This window comes from Leucopleurus acutus (genome assembly GCF_964270905.1).
Source record: "Leucopleurus acutus genome assembly, chromosome: 3".
Classification (NCBI taxonomy): Eukaryota; Metazoa; Chordata; class Mammalia; order Artiodactyla; family Delphinidae; genus Leucopleurus; species Leucopleurus acutus.
The window spans coordinates 71,806,370-71,829,211 of NC_139145.1; the positions used below are offsets into that span (position 1 = coordinate 71,806,370).

Here is a 22,842-nt window from a genome sequence, read left to right on the forward strand (position 1 = left end):
TTTTCTCTAGAAAAAGCTTAAGTTTTATCGATAGGTTAGACATTTTCTTTCAGAGTCAAGCCTATTCTTGATAATGTCATGCTAAGATGTACTATGTGATGCATACAGAGACAATGGCTGCTTTTAGTATTACCTTGGGTTTGTGCCCCATAAACAAGGGATTCTGATCAATTGTGCAATAAGCATAAAGTTTGGTATACTTCTATCAGCTGCATCATCAAGTATCAAGTCCTAATAGGAGAGAATTTCTGCTGTGACTTGGCATTAGTGAGAACAGAATGCATATAATTTACACGTGTGGTGATGGGAAGAATTTGCCAGAGATCACCTTCTGGCTCTGCACATTTCCACCTTTGTTTCTCTTCCATTCCCTTCATACTTCTGATGCATGGCACTTGTCAGACATGTTTAGACGATGGTACCATCTCCGGCCCTGTACTTCTGTGTCACCAAGCAAGGTGAATTTGCTTATTGGAGTATTCCTGGAAGCCAGGACAACCAGCAATAACTTATATGCACATAGAAATGATGGTAAATCACATAAATACATTCCACTAATCTCAAATTAAATGTATCTCTAAACGACTTCCCCTTAGCTCACAGTGCCAAAAATGCCCCTGGCTACCTGACTGGAGAGGAATGTGACAGAGGGAGAATTGGAATGGAGAGAGAGAGCAATTATAATTGTAGTTAGAATATTATCTGAAAAGTTGACGGAAATGTACGACTACATGAACATCTTGCTAGGGACATTCCCAGGGCCTTGGAAGGGGCCCAAATAAATGAGGGTAGAAGCTGAAGCTTCTTTGGTTTTATAATAAACATTCCCCTGATGGCAATACATTCTGGTAAGTGGTTAATATGGAATATGGTACCGACAAATAAGAAAAGGCTGCTAGTTCTGAGGGTGGAAGTAAGGGGGCAAAGGGGAGTCTCCTTTGATGTTATACTAGACCTTTCAGGAGGTGCATCTGGAAAGATGAATAGGAATTTTCAGACGTCCTGCATGTACTAAAGCCCGGTGACACGATCAAACATGTGTATTGAGAGAATACTGAGTGCTCTGTATTAGTAGACTGTGGAGAAAAGCCTGGCACAGTTTGGGAAGGAGACTGTAGGTCCCTTCTCTCCTGGCAGTGTTAGCACTGGGGTGTGCTATGCTCTCCTTCTTGGAAAATTCTAACTCTCCTATCAAAGAGGCCTATTCCTCTGTATGTCACCTCCTATTCTAACCTCCACAGCCCTGCTTCACTACACCCTGGTAGCCTCAAGGCTTGGCAGAGTTCACCGGTCCTGCTACCCTGACCTCACCCACTAAGAACAGATTTAGTCCATTCACTGAAATACCTGCCTTGTGCTCAGGACACTATTATCTTTCCCCTTAACACACTCTTACTTTCTTTGATTGCTACCCCCTCATCCCTGCTCCTGGAGAGGAAGCCCATTTCCTAGAACTCAGCCTTCCTTCAGTTTCTAAATATCACTCTTAACCCTACAATTCCTATGATGAACACCAGCTGAGGCCATGGGCTCACCTAGTAAAAATGGGTCAAGATATGATGTCTACTGTGTTCCTGTTCTTCAGGTACCAAATAGTGCTTCTATCCTTTCCCTAAAATCAGAAGTGGAATTGGCTAAGAAAAAGCAAGGCTCTTGGGAGGGTAGAGTGGAGGGGAGGAAGGGCCAGCATCTCCTCTTCTACTCACTGGTGACAACTGGATGAGTAGAGGAGTAGAAGCAGAATCTTTGGAGCCACTAAGAGGAGGCAGAGTGAATGTGATTCAAGGCTGTCTTGGACCTGCCAAGGTCACTGTCCACTGCAGCAGCCTGGAGTGGTCCCCAAACCATAGCACGGGTAGTATGAGTAGGCCTGGGCTGGTCCCACCCTGGTTTCACATTCCAGCTTGGTACTGCCCCATATTTGCCCTCTTTGGTTGTCATCTTGGACCTTGTTTGTGCCTCCCAAAGCCCAGGGCACTCCATTCAACACATTAGCTCCACCGGGCAACTTTCATCTTTACCAAAAACTGAAATAGACTGATACTCTAAAAAGAAATATTTTGGAGAAACAAATTTATTAAAAGCAATAGCTCTAATGGTAATTTGCATAGTAAATCTCCAAAAACTAATTTTAAAAAATACCTGATTTTTATTTGCCGAATGACTAATTTATGGAACTGTTAATTCTCCAGAGCCTTTTCCAGTCTGTTTATAAAGCTTAAAGCAATTCATGTTTTTCAAGGCTGTCCAGTGTTCTGTATTTTGGGAAATGATGACTTGTTGTAAACTTTGAATGTTGAGGTACCGTGCGCTTTATGAGTGCCAGAGATTTTCAAATGAGGATCATCTTAGTGGAGGCCAGGAAAGTACTTAATAGTTTCTACAACTTCTTAGAAAACCTCAATAAGAAGGAAACTTTTTTTTTTTTTTTTGCGGTACGCGGGCCCCCACCGCCGCGGCCTCACCTGCCGCGGAGCACAGGCTCTGGACACGCAGGCCCAGCGGCCACGGCCCACGGGCCCAGCCGCTCCGTGGCATGCGGGATCCTCCCAGACCGGGGCACGAACCCGTGTCCCCTGCATAGCAGGTGGACCCCCAACCACTGCGCCACCAGGGAAGCCCAGGAAACTTTTTTAATCTGAGAAAGGCTGATAAAACCTGAAATGTTAAAAGCATTCCCTTTTAAATTAGGAACAAGATGAGAATGCCTGGAATTACTATTTATAGTCAACATTATAATGGAGTTCCTTGCTTGTATTATAAAATAAAAAAGATTTAAAAGGGCAAAGTTCAGAAAGGTAAAAAAAGTTTTAAATTTCAAATAATATTATTGTCTACAAAAAACTCAGTCTACAGATTATTAAAATTAATAAGAAGATTTAGTAAGAATGTGGAATATAAGATCAATTTAGAAATTTAATTACATTTCTGCACAACATCAACAAAATCAAATTAAAAATATATTTCCAAAAGCAACAAAGTTGTAAAGTATCTCGGAATAAATCTAACAAATGATGTGTAAGATCTTTGTGTAGAATAATCTAAGCTTTATCAAAGGATATTAAAGAAGACCTAAATAAATGGAGGCCACACCATGTGTATGAATAGGTATATTTAACACCATAAAATGTCAAATTTCCTCAAATTGAGCAATAGATTTGATGCAATTTCAACTTTTAAAAAAAGTTTTTATGTGACAAGCCAAATTCTAAAATTTAAATGGTAGAGCAAAGGGTCAAAAGTAGACAATCAGGGCTTCCCAGGTGGCGCACTGGTTAAGAATCTGCCTGCCAATGCAGGGGACACAGGTTCGAGCCCTGGTCCAGGAAGATCCCACATGCCGCGGAGCAACTAAGCCCGTGTGCCACAACTACTGAGCCCGTGCTCTACAGCCCGCGAGCTGCAGCTACTGAAGCCTGCACGCCTAGAGCCTGTGCTCAGCAACAAGATAAACCACCGCAGTGAGAATCCTGTGCACCACAACAAAGAGTAGCCCCTACTCTCGGCAACTAGAGAAAGCCCAAGCCCACGTGCAGCAACGAAGACCCAATGCAGCCAAAAATAAATAAATAAATTTAAAAATTAAAAAAAAAAGTAGACAATCACTTCTGAAGTGAGTAAGAAGTCTTGTCTCATCAGATAACAAAACTTTTATTATAAGGTGATAGTAATGAAGACAGTGATATATGACAGAGCTGGCATTGCAGATTAATGGGGAAAGGAAAGACTATTCAATAAATAATGTGGGAGAATTCTTTATCCATATAAAAGATTAGATGAGGACCTAATTCACACCAGAAACAAAAATAAATTCCAAATACACAACGGACCCTAGTTTTAAAAGAAAACATACTTTTAGAAGAAAATACATAAGAACATTCTTATAACCTCAGAGTGGGGAAGGAATTCTTAAGTCACAGGAAGCGCAAATCATTAAGAAAACAAGATATCACATCACACCAGTCAGAATGACTATTATCAAAAAGACAACAAAGAACTAGTGTTGGTGAGGGTGTGGAGAAAAGGGAACCCTCTTGCACTCTTAGTGGGAATGTAAATTGGTACAGCCACTATGGAGAACACTATGGAGTTACTTAAATAACTTAAGAATAGAACTACCATATGATTCAGTATTTCCACTTTTGGGTATTTATACAAAGAAAACAAAAACACTAATTTGAAAAGATGTATGCACCACAATAGCAGCATTATTTACAATAGTCAAGATATGGAGGCAACCTAAATGTCCATCAACAGATAAATGGATAAAGAAGGTGTTTTTTATATATATATACACAACATTAACATAAGATTTACAGAAAAACATAAATGAAGCTTTTGGCCAACCCTATATATATACACACACATACATATACACACACAAAATGGAATATTATTCATATACCATAAAAATATTGAAATTTTGTCATTTTTGACAACATGGATGGACCTGGAGGATATTATGCTTAGTGAAATAAGTCGAATAAATCAGAGAAAGACAAACACTGTGTGATTTCACCTATATGTAGAATCTAAAAAATAAACAAATGAACAAATATAACAAAACAGATACAGATGCACAGATACAGAGAACAAACTAGTGATTACCAGAGGGGAGAGTGGTAGGGGCAGGGGAAAAATAGGTGAAGGGAATTAAAAAGTACAAATTACTAGGTGTAAAATAAGTTACAAGGATATAATGTATAGCACAGGGAATATAGTCAATATTTTATAGTAACTTTGTATGGAGTACAATCTATAAAAATATCAAATTACTATGTTGTACACCTGAAAATAATATAATGCTGTAAGTCAACTATACTTCAATGAAAAATAAAAGTAAACAAACTGATAAATTGAAAGTAAGAACTCAGATATAATGGAGAGCATGAACAGACAAGTCATATGCTGGAATAAAACATTTGCAACACACTTAGCTAACAGAAGATCAGTATCTGGAGTATTTCAAAAACTATCTACAAATAAGGAAAAGATAGTACCCTCTCTCCCCCCCTTTGCTTTCCCAAAGGTTCATGAATCCACGAGCAGGAATTTAACAGAAGAGGAAATGAGAATGACTAATAAACATGTTGAAAAGATGCTCCTTTTGTCTTAATAAGGGACATGCACATTGAAACCATTTACACTGAGATGCCATTTCATACATTCCAGTTTAGAAAGAATTAAAAAGTCAAACAATGGCAATGTTGAGGAAGCGGAATAATGCTGGTAATAGCATAAATGACACAGAACTTTGGAATAGAGTTTGACATAATGAGTAAAGTTAATCATGTCCATATTCTAGCCCCGCAGTTCCTCTCCTAGGTATATATATCTTAGAGACACTCTTGTACAAGCACACTGGAGACATGGGCAAGACTGCGCATTGCTTGAATGAGCAACAAACTAGGAATAACCTACAGAGAGGCCAGAATACCCTTCTAAAGGGAACGTCACATCATGATACTCCCCTACTCTAAACCCTCCAGTGATTTCCCACCAAGATTAGAACAGAATCCTACACCCCTTCATCCTCTACTTGTCTCTCTGATTTCATCAGGTGCCACCCCGCTGAGGTTCCTCAGGACTCAGCTCACTCCCCTCTTCAGGGCGACTTGCTGCTTCCCAATCATGTCATGCTTGTGGCTCTTTTTTCATCCTTGAAGTCAGCCTAAATATCACGTCCTTGGAGAGTCCCTGACTTGCCACTCAATCTAAATTAGTTTTTCCCACCTTATTCTCCATATCTGCCCTGTAATTTTTTCCTATAAAAATATACATTAATATTTTGAATTATGTATGTATATATGCATTCATTCATAATTTTTTTGCCTGTCTTTGACATTGAACTAATAACCTCCATAAGCACAGGGACTACATCTATCTCACTTATGATTATATTTGCTGTGCCTTCCACATAGCCTGGCATATAATAGTTATTCAACAAATCTATGTTGAATTGAATGGTTGAATAAAAAGACTGCATAAATTGTATCCGTGCTTATCTGAGTGGTTTGCTGATCTGAGGGTACATATGATTTGCTGTAGTTCATGGGAAGGATAATGGGATGCCACAACAGCCACATAAATTCTTAATGTTAAGGTAAAGGGAAGTGTTCATCATTTTTGTTGTTTTTTTTAAATTGAAGTATAGCTGATTTATAATGTTGTGTTAGTTTCAGGTGTACAGCAAAGTGAATCAGTTATATGTGTATGTATACATATGTATATATATATTCTTTTTCAGATTCTTTTTCCTTATAGGTTATTACAAGACACCGAGTGTAGTTCCCTGTGCTTATATAGTAGGCCCTTGTTGGTTTCTGTCTTTTTTTTTTTCCCTTTCTTTTTTTTTTTTCATGGGCTCTAGGTGTGCGGGCTTCCGTAGTTCTGGGTCGCAGGCTCCAGAGAGCAGGCTCGGCAGTTGTGGCACATGGGCTTTGTTGCTCCGCGGCATGTGGGATCTTCCCAGACCAGGGCTCGAACCTGTGTCCCCTGCATTGGCAGGCAGATTCTTAACCACTGCGCCCCCAGGAAAGTCCTATGCATTTTAATTTGATTTTATTTTTCCTCGTTAGTGCTTGAGTTCCAAGAAGAGTTTGCATTACGGTCAATGTAAGAGGAGGATTAGGCAGCCGAAGCAATTAAAGAAGCACTCGAAGTTCAGCAAAACACGGAAATAATGCAAAGTTTTACATTTTCAATCACTGGAATTGTGCTCTTGCTCAAATGACCATAATGCAAGTTATGTAGATTTATTTTAATGATGGATGGAAAAATTAAGCCAACCTAAATAGATGTATTAAGCAATATTTTGCATAAATTCAGACTCTTGATCTCTAAAACTTCTTTTTAAAAATTCATGAATTTGTTTTCCTCACTTGCCAGTCTGATGTGCGAATGCTATTAAATGAAGTGTGATTTTGTTATTTTGTATTTAATTTTTAAAGGCTATAATTTTGAGCTTTTTTGTGTAAATGATTTAAAATGATTAAAAAATAAATCAAATGATTGACTTTCTGGATATAATATGGAAAAGTGAAGTTCAGGTGTGGAGGCTATTCCTCTGCCTTGACTTAATTTACATGGAAGTTACATTAAAGTTTACATCAGACGGAAAGTAAATTTTAGGTGGTAAGCATGCTATAAGGTACATAGAAGTAGAAATATAATGTTGTAAACATGAAACCGATGTAATGATATAGACCAATGTCACCTCCATTAAAAAAAGTTTACACCAAAGTTGGATGAGGTATAATCTATAAAAATTTGAATCATTATGTTGTATATCTGAAACTAATATAATGTTGTAAATCAACTAAACCTCAATTTTAAAAGAGTTGTATAAGGAACTTTTTCTTGTAATTGATTCCACTTGCACTTGATTTCTACATTTTATAAGTTGCTAGAGAATTATTATGAGATAAAATGAAAAAGAGTAGATAAATGAATTTTCATTAAAAATATATAATTATCAGAGTGGTGTGCATGTAGATATTAATACTTACAGCTAAAGAAGATATGTTCTGAACCTAGTCAAAGCTGCTTTAAATCACTGTACAGTAAGTTGTTGGATCAGAGCATAGCCAGTACTATTTTAATATTTAATTTAGAAAGGTCCAAAGAAGAAAATTATTTTAATATTTTAATAATTACTGTTTTGACAATAATACAGTAATTTTGACACCAAAGTAAGGTTTTTGGTTTAACCATTTGGCTTCACTTCCTATGACCCTGAGAGTGGGTCAGGAATTGAGTAACTGCATAGCTGACCAGTTTTCTAGTACGTACTGAAAAGTACTGAAGAAGGCACTAACAATTATTGTCCCTTAATGGTGGTAAGAGTTCTATTTGCTCAGCAGATCATGTCCTTTGCTATGTACCCCCTTAAAATCCACCAGCACAGGGGCCTGGGCTGTGCCTTCTCTTTCTACCTGGTAGAATCCTCCCTCCGGGGATGAGGAAGGGGCTCTCCAAGCAACACCTGTCGGGTGGCTGAGGCCATCACGGGGGCAGACGGGATGTACCCACCTGAGAAACACTGAGCCGGGGCTGTCAGGGATGCTGTTCCAGGCCTCCGCACCCACCTTGCTTGGGCTGCCTGGAATCTCAGACCGGAACACTGTGTCATCGGATGATGACAGCCTTTTCTTCACCATTGTGGACTTGTCAATCGCCAAGTCAAGAAATAAACTCAAGGGCTCGTTTTTCAACCTCCCCAATAATGTGAAAATCTCTGCGTTTCAGCCTCTCTCAGTTCCTGCATTGCAGGAAGCTACTTCTTCACATGACTCCTAATCTAGCTGAGGCAATTTTTTTTTTTGCAGTCAGTTAATGAGTAACATGTAAGTATGACAAGAGTGGTTTTCATCCTACCCATTTGCTCCGAAGGAGAAATAAACATGTTTGGCAAACTCAGCTTTCAGTTTACTAATAGGAACACCATATAACTCTGGATTTAGGCAGAAAAGTCTATGGAAAAGGAAAAACTTAAGACAACGAGATGCAGAGCCAGGCAGGATCTAAACATTAAAAGTAGGGGTGCTTTCTTTAACCCCCTGAGCCTGATCAACAGGGCAAGGAATGTGGATGTGCTTTATGCCTTTACCATACAGGAAATAATGAGCCCACATTTGGTAAGACACGTAGGAGCCTTAAGGCTGTGCTGCTTGGTCTTTGGGACCAGAAGAGTTCTGGAGTTCTTATGGAAGTGATATGTACAAAGTTCGGGGAGTCTCAACATTCAGGTTGTGTATTTTGCTGGTTATAGGAGGCTGAGCCCTCTACCAAAATGGTGATGACAACAAAGACAAACAAATAAAAAAATCACTAGGAGGCAAGGGCTCAGGCTCCATCCATTGCTTCTGGCTGTCTAACCACAGGTGATCCCAGCCCTGCTGAGCATGGTATCAGCCATGTGTCTCTCACTAGATTAGAATGAAATCATATAGCAGAATAGTCTATGTATTATCATTATTGTTATTTATAACCCTACTAAAAGCAGGAAGGAAAATAAATTTCCTATGTGATGATCTTCAGCTTCTTCAATCACTTAATGTTTATTCACAAGAAAAACATCGGTTTTTCACCAGTGTTACTGGTGGCAGGGAAGGATTTGGTCTGATGTAGCTGTGTTCTCTCTTCTCCTCCTTTTGTGATGAGTCAGTGACATTGGAGAACGACGGGCTTAAGTGAAGTACACAGATTCTGATAGTGGAAGAGAGCAAAGTTTCCTGGGAAATCAAACCTTTAGCCTTGCTCTTGTTAGCACTTTGCTCTAAGCAGCTGATAACCAGCCAGGGGCAGGTTTGTGTTGCTCCGTGTGTAGTACTGACTCTAACACACTTTTGAAATTAGATAAAGTGTATGTTTCAGTGGGATTTTACTGATGCCTAATAAGGTGACCAGTTTATCCCAGTTTGTCCAGGATATTCTTAATTTTAGCCCTGAATGCCCCACATTCTAGGAACCTCTTAGGGTTGGGCCAATCAAGGCAGGTGGTCACCCTGGTTCCAGGTGTTGTCTTGCTGCAGTTGTGATGGTGCATTGCACCCAGCCTCCCTCCTTATCCTTTTCTGATGGTGCAGTATATGTATTTTTCTTTTTCCCCTTATATTTCCCCTTATGTTCCCCTTTTGTGTTGTAATTATGTTGGAAAGATATTAGATAAGCTAAATTATACTAAAGTGTATTAATCGAACCCATTACAACCTAGAGATTATCATACCAAGTGAAGTCAGACAGAAGACAAATATCACATGATATCACTTATATGTGGAATCTAAAAAAATGATACAAATGAATTTATTTACAAAACAAAGAGACAGACATAGAAGACAAGCTTATGGTTACCAATGGGAAAAGGTGGGGGAAGGATAAATTTAGAATTTGAGATTAACAGATATACATTACTGTATATAAAATAGGTAAGCAACCAGGACCTACTGTATAGCACAGGGAACTATATTCAATATCTTGTAATAACCTATAATGGAAGAGTATATCTATCTATCTATCTATCATCTATCTATCTACAAAACTGAATCACTTTGCTGTATGCTCAAAACTAACACAACTTTGTAAATCAGCTATACTTCAATCAAAAAAAAAATCAGACCCATCACCATACCTCATATAATAGCAACAACCTATAAGGTAGTTTCTGCTCCTTATAAACAAAAAAGTCTAATCAGTACAGATATTATAACTAATGAAACATGTTATTGTTTCCCAGGCAGGTTTGGATTTTAACTGGGGGCAATGCTTAGCTCAGGAAAAAATGTCTCTGAAGGAGGAAATCCCAGGGTCAGCAGCCAATCTTTGGACATACTTTTCAATAGAGGAGCTTTCTTTTCAACAATATTTTACCAGTAAGGCTCCATGCTAGCTGCAGTGAGTGATACAAAAATATTTAAAGAAATGGGTCCTTGCTCCAATAATGTAGCTAGGAAGAGAAAATATATGGAATTGAAAAGTTAATTAACAGTAAAAGAGGGAAGGGCTTCCCTGGTGGCGCAGTGGTTGAGAGGTCACCTGCCAATGCAGGGGAGATGGGTTCGTGCCCTGGTCTGGGAGGATCCCGCATGCCGCGGAGCGGCTGGGCCCGTGATCCATGGCCGCTGAGCCTGCACGTCTGGAGCCTGTGCTCCGCAACGGGAGAGGCCACAACAGTGAGAGGCCTGCATACCGCAAAAAAAAAAAAGAGGGAAGAAGGCAGTCTAGGGGAGGTAGCTTCGAAGTAGTGGAAACAGTATTGACTGAGCTCTTATGTAAGATGTTGAGTTCATTCCTTATCATAAGAAATTGTGCCAGAGATGAGATTTGCTGAAACTCTAGAGCATGGGTCACAAACTCAAATGTCTTCAAGAGCCAGAAGGTAAGGAAAACCGTGAGGCGGGAGGGAGGCATAGAAGTCAGCAGAAAGTGCTAGAAAAAGAGGAGCGCTCGTGCCTTCCCTAGAGCTTGTCAGTGTTAAACTACAGATACTGATGGGAGGGTCTGAAGGCAGGTGTGGCTTTTCCACTGAATTTCACTTCGTGATATGAGATGCCCATGAGCAATCTTTAAAAATTTGCTAGTAGTTAACATCTGGACTTTATGTTCAAACAGGAATGAGGTTCTGATGGCACATGGCCACTAAAAGAAAATGTGACTGACTGATTGCTTTATTTAAATGGACGGCAGTTGACTGCTGTGCATCAGTCTACACTTGCAGGCACAGAGCTGCCATTATTTGACCCCTTTGACCATTTAGATGTGGCCTCCGATCAAAGCACTTCGAGCCTTTGCCACAGCTTTCAGTTTTATGTGTGAAAATTAAAACAAAGACCAGGTGATCAAAGAGAAATAACTGGAGTAGGACATTTTTGTCAATATAGCTATAAAAGGAGCAGAGACACTGGCAAAAGAATGAATAATCTATGATAACAACCAGAATGAAAACAAAGGTAGCAGAGACCTTTTATAGCCTTCCATGGAAAGGGAGATTAATAAGCAAGACCAAACAAGACAAAAACTGACAACTAGCAGGCAGTTTTAAGTAAGACCAGCAATGATGGAAACACCTCAGTTTTCTTTTTTTTTTTGCGGTACACGGGCCTCTCACTGTTGTGGCCTCTCCCGTTGCGGAGCACAGGCTCTGGACGTGCAGGCTCAGCGGCCATGGCTCACGGGCCCAGCCGCTCTGCGGCATGTGGGATCCTCCCGGACCGGGACACTAACCCGTGTCCCCTGCATCGGCAGGCGGACTCTCAACCACTGCGCCACCAGGGAAGCCCAACACCTCATGTTTCTGATGCTCTCCAATAAGTCACAGTGCTATGTCTTTATAAACAGAGACTGTAGAAGAGTCTGACATAGAAAAGAGAACAAGCAATGTGGGCTCTCCCACGTGGTGAGTTCAGTTAACATCTCTGGACTTTTTTCTCTTCTACTACGTGAAGAGATAGTAGGCTAGATCTGGCCTGCTGACATGTTCTGTTTGGCCTCTACCATGTTTTGTAAGTAGAAATTTCCTATGCATTTCATAGAAAACATGGTTTTCTGGCCTTGCCTGGAAAATCAGACCTGACAAGAGTATGGCAATAGTTGGCTGGTACTAAGCTGTAGAGGCCCCTTGTGATGGGGCTGACCTCTGTAGCTCGCCTCAGTCTCCAGCCTTCCTCAGGGCCTCACTCTGCTTGCTTTGCTTCACTTACTCTCATAACCTGCATTTGAGTTTGAAAGCCCCAGCCTAGATGACGTTGAAAGTCTTCTCTAGTTCTAGTTTTCTCTCCTTAAACCTGGCTCATTAAAGTTTTCCTGTAAGATTTTTTTCTTTCTTCAATGAAACAAGGCCCATAGTTCCAAGGATTTCATCTTGTGCAATGATGATAACCTTTGGTTATGAGAAATGGAATATTTCCCGCCATATCAGTAAACAAAGGATGTCACAGTCATCAGCGATTGCAGCCACCACCGATGGTGAGCTGGTGAGCCCTGAGGAAACTCAGGATGTGAAAACACTGGATACTGGCCCCAGATAGCTGCGGTGCATATCAAAGGAATGATTTCAGTGTGCCCAGACTCTAGCACCTTCCCATACACAGAAAAGTGCTAAATTCCTTAACTTGGGATGTCTGGTTTTCTTTAATTTACAATAATCTTCTGATGTTCAGACTACCTGCCTTTTATTGCAAAACTTCTATATAACCTAGCTCCTCCCTTTGCCTCCTTGGAACAGTTCTCTCAGGGTTACTTGAGGTGCTGCCTTCCGGGCTTGAAGTCCTAAAAATTGCTGCTGAATAAAACTTAACTCTCGACTTTTACGTTGCGCGTGGTTTTTTTTTTCAGTCGACAGTTATTACATCCAACCATTCTGAAGTCTGCAAATAAGGAACAAATATGCCTACTGGTGTCAGGCTAGATAGGAGATGGGGATTCATGCCTGTATATTCTCCTCCTCCTAGAGCTGTGGGAATTGGATTTTGAGGCACAAGACCAAACTGAAACTACCAGATAAACAGAGCTTGAAAACCAGCTTTCCAAGGAATGGAATATAAATTTCCATTTATAAATAAACTAGATTTCCTTTACAATTAAGTAACATAAATATTTGTGCTTTAAGATTTATCTGATGGATTATGCTTTGTTCAGGCTAGTATTAAAAAAATTAGTTTGTATACTCTACACACATACTGCTGCCATTTGAGCAAAGGAACATATGGCCTGGCGAAGTTACATGGAGATTCAGACTTCATCGTGGAATAGCCGTATATGGCAAACCAGTGTTGGGTGTAATGTGAATTTACTCACATTCCTGGAGTGGGCTGTGCAATGTTGTGGTTTAGGGTGTGGGTTTGGGGGTCAGGTTGCCTGGATCAGAAGGGTGGCTCCATTATTTCCTTGCTGTGTTACTTTGGAAACGTACTTAACCTTTCCAAGCCTCCGTAAAAATGGTAATGAAAATAGCATCATTAAAAGACTATTGTGAGAACTTGATGATAATGTAAACTTCGAGCATGAAGCCTGTGCATAGCAAGCATTCAGAAAATGCTACTGATGATGAGGAGGGAAGATTATGATTTGAGCTGGTCATATTTTCTCTAAAGCTGAGTGGATTATTATAATTGAAAGATATGATTTCCTTTTCAGAATGTCACATCAGCTATGTGTCTGCACGTGGCTTGTGGAAGACTTAACCCCAGCAGGAGAGCAAGGGTTAACAATTCGGGTCCATGGAGTGTTGACATTGGTGCTAATGGCCCCACCAAGCAGCCTAGAACACTCCAGTCAAACTAATGGATGATGTCATATCTAAAGTCCCTTCCTCTTGCTTCAAGCTCCCTTATTCTGTGGTTTCTAAGATTGGAGAGGGGTTAGTTCCTCCCCTAAAGTTGTGAGCCCTTCTCTGAGAGGATATAGAGAGACTGACTGTGTTGCCCATGATGGAAAACTATTACTGTCTGCAGTAATAGTTTGGTCATTTTAAAGAAAGTAATAGTAATAGTTTGGTCATTTTAAAGAAAGTTTTGCTCCCAGAAAGATTAGAAAGTTGATTTTGCTGTTCCAGAAAGGTGATCTTGCTGTTCCAGGAAACATGGCCATATCAGACTTAAGGCAATCTTTCTTTTCATGCATTTGGTCTCTGTCATATTAGGGAAAGAAATTTGAAAACCCAAGTTCTCTGACTTGGAGCATCTGCCAACTTCCAGAGTGTAAACACTCCCACCATGGCTGATTTTAAGCTACCAATGTGATGCCACTGAACATGGCTTTAGGAAGAGGTGCTGACCACTAGCTCTTGTGAGCCAGTACAAGCTGACTCCCTCACTCCGCAGTAAACATTTAAATGTTTCAACTTCAGGGCATGGTAAATGTATGAATATGGCCCTAGAGTTACCATATTTAAAAAACTGTGTCCTTTGATTTAAATAGCATTATCATCTGACAAATTGCATAGGAGTTATAGTATATTCTGTCTTGTTTGATTTTACACAAATTGGTAATAATTTCCAGAGAAATATTTATGAACATCATACGATTTTTTAATGCCCCCATAAGGGATTTTTTGGTATTATTTTTAGTGTGGTTAAATAATGTCGTTGATGTGGTTCATAATGTTGTACCATAAGGTTTTAAAAACATACTGTTTTGGTTTATAAGACAAAATACACAAAATATAAGGAAGAAAATTTAAAAATCATCAGTAATCCTCAGTTCCCAGAGATAATCACAATGACTATTTCATCATCATCAAAATTATGTTTTACTCTAAAGGAATGTCAAATTGTTTGGTAATCCTGGAAATACATCCAACATTTACTAAATGGATTTTTATTATTTTTAAGGGGCCTTGCATTCAAAGTGAGGAACAGACAATCTTCTCAGTTCCCTCCCCACAGCTGGAGCACCAGGGGCCAGAGGAGTTGACATAGGGCCAGAAAAGACATGTTTGGAGAAGTCCATGAAACAGATTTGAGCAAGATTTGTTTGGGAGTAAACATAACACTGGCCAAAATGTTTCTGAGATTAGTCTAGAAACTAAATGGTAGATAATGAGATTCTGAAAGAAATAGGGACCTAAAGATATTTCATGTTATAGATGTATCATTTGTGTTCAGAAGGGTCAGATGACCCACCCAAGGTCACGTGAATAATTAGTGGCAGAGCTGGGGCTGCCCTCCTGGCTCTCTCTTCACTCCTGGCCTGGTAATCTGGCTCCTGTTCCCACCGTGTGGCTCTGTAGAATTCCTCCTCCTGTCACTCACGGGAGAATGAAAACATATGAGGGAGTCTCAGCAACAGCCCATCTGTGTCTACTATTGTCTTTATACAGGACAAGAGAGGAGCACGATTACATAATCTACAGCATTTCATTTCCACTGCTATTGTGTGAAGTAACAATTTTTCTTTTACTCTTAGGTATTAACTTTTTAAGGCTTTGTCATTAATCATAATATTTAAAAATGTCCCCAATTCTCTGAATTTTAGGGATTTTCTCCCCATATTTTGCTATTGGATTCCAGGGCTAGTAAATATTTTATTTTAAAACACAGACTCTCCGTGTTTGAATTCTTATGATGCAACTTAGTAGCTTCGGTTTTCTAATCTGTAAAATGGGAATAATAGTATTTGCCTAATAGGTTTGTTGGGAAAGTAAATTAGTTAATACTTGCAAAGACTTTGAATATTGTCTGGCACATAATAAGCACTCAGTAAGTTGCTATAATTATTACCAACGTTTATAATTATTTTTACCAACATTTATAATAAAATCATAGGGCCTTATAAAAAGTAACTAATTATCTGTTTGTGAAGGTTTTAAAAACAGCCTCAGATACCATGTACGGAATATAAAGTCCACCTGTTTAAAGTGTATAATTTAGTGGTTTTTAGTTTATTTACCGAGTTACACAACCACCACCATCATCTAATTTTAGAACATTGTCCACGCTCCAAAAAGATACCTTGTACCCATTAGCAGTTACTCTCCATCCCCCCACCGCCTCCTTCCTCTGCCCTCAGCAACAGCTAATCTATTAATGTAATTGCTCTATATGAGACATTTCATATCTCAGCTATAGAGAGGGAAAGTACCTCTTCTGGGTATTTTATATAAATGGGATCATTCTGTATGTGATCTTTTGTGGCTGGCTTCTTTCACGTAGCATGCTGACAGGTTTTGTCCACCTTGTAGCGTGCGTCAGTAATTCATTCCCTTTTATGACCAAACGGTATTTCATTGTATGGATATACCACATTGTATTTATCTATTCTTCAGGTGGAGGGTATTTGGGTTGTTTCCACTTTTTGGCTTTATGAATAATGCTGCTATGGAAACTTGTGTACAAGTTTCGTGTGGCCATATATTTTCAATTACCTTGGTTGTACACCCAGGAGTAAAATTGCTATGTTTGACTGTTTGAATAACTACCAAACTGTTTTCCAAAGTGGCTGCACCATTTTAACAGTCCAACCAGCAATGGATGGGGGTTCCAATCCCTCCATATGCCTGACAACACTTACTATTTTTTTTTTTTGATTATAAACATTCTAGTGGATTTGAAAGGGTGTATCATTATCCTTTTGATTTGCATGTTCCTAATGACAAATGATTTTGAGCATTTTTTCTGTGCATTTATATCTCTTATTTGGAGAAGAATCTATTTAATCCTTTGCCCATTTTCAAGTTGGGTCGTCTTTTTTATTATTGAGTTGTATGCTTCATATATTCCAGATATGAGTTCTTTTTCCAAAATATGATTTGCAATACTTTCTCCCATTCTGTAGTTGTCTCTTCACTTTCTTGATGGTGTCCTTTGAAGCACAAAAGTTTTTAATTTTGATAACATCCAATTTATCAATCTTCTTTTATCATTTGTGCTTTTGGTGTCATACTTAAGAAATAATTGCCTAACCCAAGGTCTTCTAAGAGTTTCTTCTAAGAGTTTTAGCATTTACATTAGTGTAAGGTCTTTGATCCACCTTGAGTTAATTCATTTTTTTAAGTTAATTAATTAATTAGTCTGCATTGGGTCTTAGTTGCGGCATGCGGGATCTTTGTTGTGGCATGTGGGCTCTTCGTGGTGGCACGTGGGCTTCACTATAGTTGTGGCACGTGGGCTCCAGAGCACTCGGGCTCCGTAGTTGTGGTGCGCGGGCTTAGTTGCCCTGCGGCACGTGGGATCTTCGTTCCCCGACCAGGGATCAAAACTGCATCCCATGCATTGGAAGGCAGATTCTTAACCACTGGACCACCAGGGAAGTCCCTGAGTTAATTCTTGAGTGTATTATGAGGTAGTGGTCCAACTTCATTCTTTTGCATGTTGTCCTAGCACTTAACTCTTTTGCCAGTTTCCCTAACACTATTGTTGAAAATGAATTGACCATAAATGTTAGGGTTTATTTCTGGCTAACTATTTAACAATATTATTAGAAACTTATTCACAATTGGTTAATTTGATCACCACTGTTTCTTTTGAAGACATGTGTTTTTATATTTTTCACATAGTCTACATAAGTCCAGGGCCAGGATATTTGGTATTTTCCCTTTATCCTTCTTGGTAATCCTTAAATCATGTTTTTTAGGTGGTTGTTTATTTCACCTGTTTGTAACAGTGGTATAACAAAGAATATTAATAATGATGATTCTCTACAAAATTTTCAGGCATTTAGAAGAGCATGAACTACTATCTCTTAAATACCGGCAAAGAGAAAGAGATTCATTTACTAAATGTTTCTATTTACTGTTGATTACTTCTCTTCAATTTAGCATTCATCTTGTAATTTTTTTAAAAACAGTGACGAATAGTGAGGCTGGGCCGAATTTACAACAGCTGACTGTGATGGTACTGTCTGTGATAGTTTAGTATTAAAAATTTATTTCATAGTATCTTTTAAGATGTGAGTCAGGATATAAGCATGCAATTTATGGAAGAAGAAATGTTCATGGCTAATAAACAAGTGAAAATATTCTCTACTAGTTATAAAAAAATGCAGACGATGACCCAATTGGGTAACAAATTGGCAGAGTTTTTTATAAAGATCACCACATTTGTGATGATGGTTGGTAGGCTTTTTGTTTTGTTTTGTTTTGGTATTTTTAATAACTGAAACAAGACAGACCTAAAACTGCAGCTTCTGGAAGAACCATTTGTTCTTGCCGGTCTCGTATCTCTCCTTGAACTTGACCTTGGCTTCTCACTGGGCCTTGTGTTTGAGAGCAGGGTCTCTGAAGACATCCTTGTTGACAACAATTTTGTCCAAGGGGATATCCACAGACTACCTTGTGGGCACGAGGTGATTATAACTATAAACTTTCATAAAAGACTAGATCTTTGACCCCTTGGTGATTTTCATCTTGTTCATGGCCGCTGTCACTTTGCAGGGATAGCAGTCGATTCCAGCCACCAGAGCATGGCTCTAGGGTCGGTCTGAGGTACCATCATCAGTGCTCTTCACAATGACTTCTTTGCGTCTGGAGTAGCATCCAGCCAGGATCAGAACCACATTCTTGGGTTTCATGAACTTGCCCATTTCAGCAGCACCACTTGGGACTACAGCCGGTGGTAGGCTTCTTAACATGCATGTGTGCAATGCTGGAAATGATTCCATAAAGGAGTTCTCACCCTCATTTTGCAGAGGAGGACGCTGAGGCTCAGCAAGTTTCATGAAGCCATCTCATGTCTCACAGCTTGTACGTCACCAAGCTGAGACTCAAACCTAGGTACAGCTACTGACCAACCCCTCCATAGCCACAGGGAGAGTTTAGCCCAGACTGGTTAGAAGTCATTGTGAGATTTCTGGTAAACCAGAGTTTGCATTCTGCCTTATGCACCTGTGAAAACTCTGCAGAGTAAGGTGTGGTTTGGTGATTGGGCTGGGCCATAATGGGGGCTGAAGAAACAGACTGTTTTACTGAGAAACTGTGTTCCAGTGGTTATTACTAGGTTTTCAGGGAGGGAGGGTAAAGAGTGGAAGCGAACTTATTTGTTGTGTAATTTCTATATGCCAAGCACTTTATATATAGAAACTTATTTAATCTTCCTCTAATGCTGGAAAACAGGTAATTTCTCACCATTTTGGAGATAAGGAAACCAACCTGAAGAGAAACAGTTTCTTTTCCTAGCTTACACCTCCAGTTAAACAGCAGCAGAGCTGAAATTTAAATGCAAGCGTATAGAATCCAAAGCCATATGTCTTTTCACTATTATACACATTCTCTGCTAAAGGAAAATAGAACACATGGTTCCTAGTCTCTTCAACCTACTTACATATTATATTATGTTTTCTGCATGACTCATACAGTGTTTGCTTTCACGGTATCTGTGTGTACCTACCGCGATGCCTTCAAAAGTCATTCTGGAGACCTTTTATTTATTGCCCCACGTCTGAGCTGAGCCGGAGCACCTTCCCATAAAAGAATCTTTTGCAGATAGGATTCTTTGAGGGATGTTTAAGCAATTGTAGTTGGAATTGTAAAGGAATTTTCAAAAAATTCAATACCTCTCCATAAACATGGTGCGCTGCTAGTAGCTTTACAAACTTTAAACTAGAAAACAGTAAAAGCCAAAAAACCAAAAGCCTAATCTACAGTGTCTGTTTACAAGGAAGTCAAAGAAGGTAACCTAAAACCTAACCTATCTTTCTAGATTAAAAGGAACTTAAAACCAAAATTTGGGGCTTCCCTGGTGGCGCAGTGGTTGAGAGTTCTCCTGCCGATGCAGGGGACACGGGTTCGTGCTCCGATCCGGGAAGATCCCACATTGCCGCGGAGAGGCTGGGCCCGTGAGCATGGCCACTGAGCCTGCGTGTCTGGAGCCTGTGCTCCACAACGGGAGAGGCCACAACAGTGAGAGGCGCGCGTACCGCAAAAAAAAAAAAAAAAAAAAAAAACAACTGCCCCCAGTGGGCAACCACAGATCTCCATGTGGAGCCTTTCTGTCCTTGACATACCCAAAAGACATTTTACATAGCAAAGAGGCAACACTCTACTCTCAACTACCTTTTCCAGGTCTGGGACCTGTCACTTACAGTTCTACGTCTGGATCCATGGGCTTCACTGCTTTCCCCTGGAGCCTACTCTCCTAGGGCATGAGTTGTGCTCGGAATGTCTGCTGGGTGCTCCTCTTTGCTGGCAGGCCCTGTTGTCTTTTCCACATCTTCCAGAGGCCAGCTGATCTTCAAGAAGCTCTGAGGAGTGCCAGGAAGGAACTTTGAGTTTACTCCTGATCTGGTCAATAACAACCCTTTCAGCCAAGTGGCCTGTTCTTCCCTCACAAGTGCTGTATCAGAAGGTTTCGCTTTCAGAGTACGGTCAGAGGGACGGGTCAGCCACACCTGAAACCTGTATGTGAAGGTGAGCAATTGACCACAGAGACATTCTATAGGACTGCTAAGATAATAACTTCTCACCTCAGGAGCTTCATCTTATCTTGAGGCTGCTGTGGGGTTACTTTCATTGACCCCTTATTCACGGTGATCTATGTCTTACTACAATCCTGATGTCCTTCCTCACTTTAGAAGACAGTGAGTATCTGCTACCTCAGAGGTTCCACCCTAATTCTCCCTAAATGGTCCTCAGTTTACGTCCAAAAGTTCACGACTGTACATTATTTAAATTAAACATGCCAAATATAACAACTTTCATATTCATTTGGATTAAACATACCCAACATAACAAATTGGATATTATCAAAATATTGATAAAATATCAATATTTTATCGCCCATGTCTCATCTGTGCTTTCTATAATCAGAATATACTTTTTTTAAAGAACATGTTTTATACTGTATTCATCATAGGAGTTGATCTTTTTTATTCTTCCTTCTTTTTAGCTGTTCCACCATGACACTAATGCAAACACTGAAGTTGCTCATTAACCAGGAGAATAATAAAATGACATGAACATTTTTTTTTACTCTATTTCAAACAAAAGTCTAATTGGCTGAACTCAAATGTAAATATTTTTAAATATTTAATTCATTTTAATCTAAGACCATTGCAAAACAAACTGTATATGGGGAGAAGATTTATTTGTATAGGAAATACTAAGATGAAGGTTTACATAGAGAAGAAAGACTGCAATTTGCTTGAGTTCAAGACTAGATACTAGAACTAGAGACTTCTATGCATGAGATTATTAAAAATGCACATAACTTTTATTCTCTATCCTCCTTTTCCTACTCTTTCAAGCAGAATGTGCTCTTCTGTCCTGTGTTAGATTGAAGGCATTGATGATCTCAATTAAATTAATGGCTTCTCTGTATCCATACTGTTTGTCTGATAACTTTGGAGTACCTGCCCCTCTAACATGGGCTGCCTTTGTGGCTTGCTTTGGCCAGTACACTGTGATATTGTGACAGGTCTGAGTCAAGAAGCCGTGCGTGTTTCTGCTTCCCCTTTGGCTTCTCTATGGTCACCATGACAACATGCCTGAATTAGGGGCATGCTCCAGGTGAGACCACGTACAGCAGAGATGAGTCATTCCAGCTTTCATAGACCACTCAGCTCCCAGTTGACTTGCCATCTGACACATGACTGAGCCCAGCCAAAATCTAATTGGTCTAGATCAGTAGAACTAATCACGAGATTAGTGATTAGTTAGATTAGATCACTAGAACTACCCGCTAAGCTGTGGATCCATAAATAATAAGTAGTTGTTTTGAACCCATATGTTTTGAGATGGTTTGTTATAGAGCAATAGCTAACCGCTTCAGATTCTACATTCATATTATTAACGCGGTAAGATGATAACAGCGCCTCCTAGGAGCAATTTTATTTTAACTGTTGTCAACTGCTTGAGCTACACGAAAGTCACTCTGAGAGGTTTCGGTTTCAGTAAGTGAGCAGGGGGAACTTAGGTAGTGCAGTGGAACCTTCCTGGGATAACAGCTGAATATGTTTCAGAAGCCTCTTGTCATCAGAAACAAGGAAAGGTGGGTAGAGGACATCTTTTAAAGATCTTAAAATCGTACTTGGTAGACCTGCACACTGTTGCCACCACGTGCCCCTCTTCCCCAGCCTCCCCTTCAGTCCTCCTATGGAAAGTCCTCCACGGAAAGCCTACAGCAGCACCAGCCGGCTACTCACTTTTGTCAGGTCTGTTCCAGACGTGCTTCTCACCTCTCCCTCGACCGCTCTCCAGGTTCTTGCATTGAGTCTAACACGCCTTCTTCAGTGTAAGACGAAGCTGGCTTCCAAGCCAGCTCATGCCTGCCGTGTTATGGGCCCTCAGACACGCTAAGGTTTGATGTCTGTGTGCTCCAGTTTTCTTCTCTGCAAAACTGTAATGAGAAAGGGCCCTCGTCAAAGCTCTGTTCTTTGTCTCCGAGGCTTAACCTTACAGTTAGGGAAAGAAATTAGGGAAAAACAGAAGCTCTTGCTTTTTAAAAAGTTAGTTCAATGTACTTTTGGCCACTGGTAAAAGATACTTTCTACTGATTTAGAAACTTTGAGTTATGAGCCAAAGCTTTAGCAAATATTAACCCTCATTTTACTGCCCTTATTATTAACAGCCAGATAAATGAAAGTTCAGGAATTTTACATGATGTGAAGGATCCAAAGTCACACACGTGACTGCAGGTGAAGCCATAAAATATAGTAACAATTTGATCATCTACTTGGTACTTAAAAAAAAAAAATCTACCTCCCACTCTGTATTATGGATATGAAACACAGTCATTCTTAGGCAACTTCTCATAAACCACATGGGTACTATTCAGACATATAAAGGAACTTGAGGCCTTCTATAGGCATCTCATCAACCTGAATGCTTACTATAGACACCTCAGAAACTCAGCTTTTAGGAAAAGGGTAGGAACAGACTACGCAGAGGGGAAGGCTGGTGGGAAAGTTGGGGTG

General features: G+C 39.8%; 1 protein-coding gene and 1 pseudogene across 3 annotated transcripts in view; both read right to left on the reverse strand.

Moving 5' to 3' along the window:
* The window catches only part of GRAMD2B (GRAM domain containing 2B), a 104,526-nt gene extending 96,245 nt beyond the window's left edge, over window positions 1–8,281 (reverse strand). Inside the window, exon 1 of one of the 2 annotated variants that reach the window (XM_082836999.1) lies at window positions 8,088–8,281. In XM_082836999.1, the coding sequence (XP_082693125.1) occupies window positions 8,088–8,131 (44 nt within the window). In that variant the 5' untranslated portion in view covers window positions 8,132–8,281. Of the gene's footprint in view, window positions 1–8,031 lie in introns of both variants that reach the window. The other variant, XM_082836998.1, reaches the window with a different exon arrangement.
* Window positions 8,282–18,105: 9,824 nt separating this feature from the next.
* Window positions 18,106–18,516, reverse strand: LOC309959027 (large ribosomal subunit protein eL27-like; annotated as a pseudogene). Its single transcript has one exon. The product of its transcript is annotated as a large ribosomal subunit protein eL27-like (transcript).
* Window positions 18,517–22,842: the final 4,326 nt, after the last annotated feature.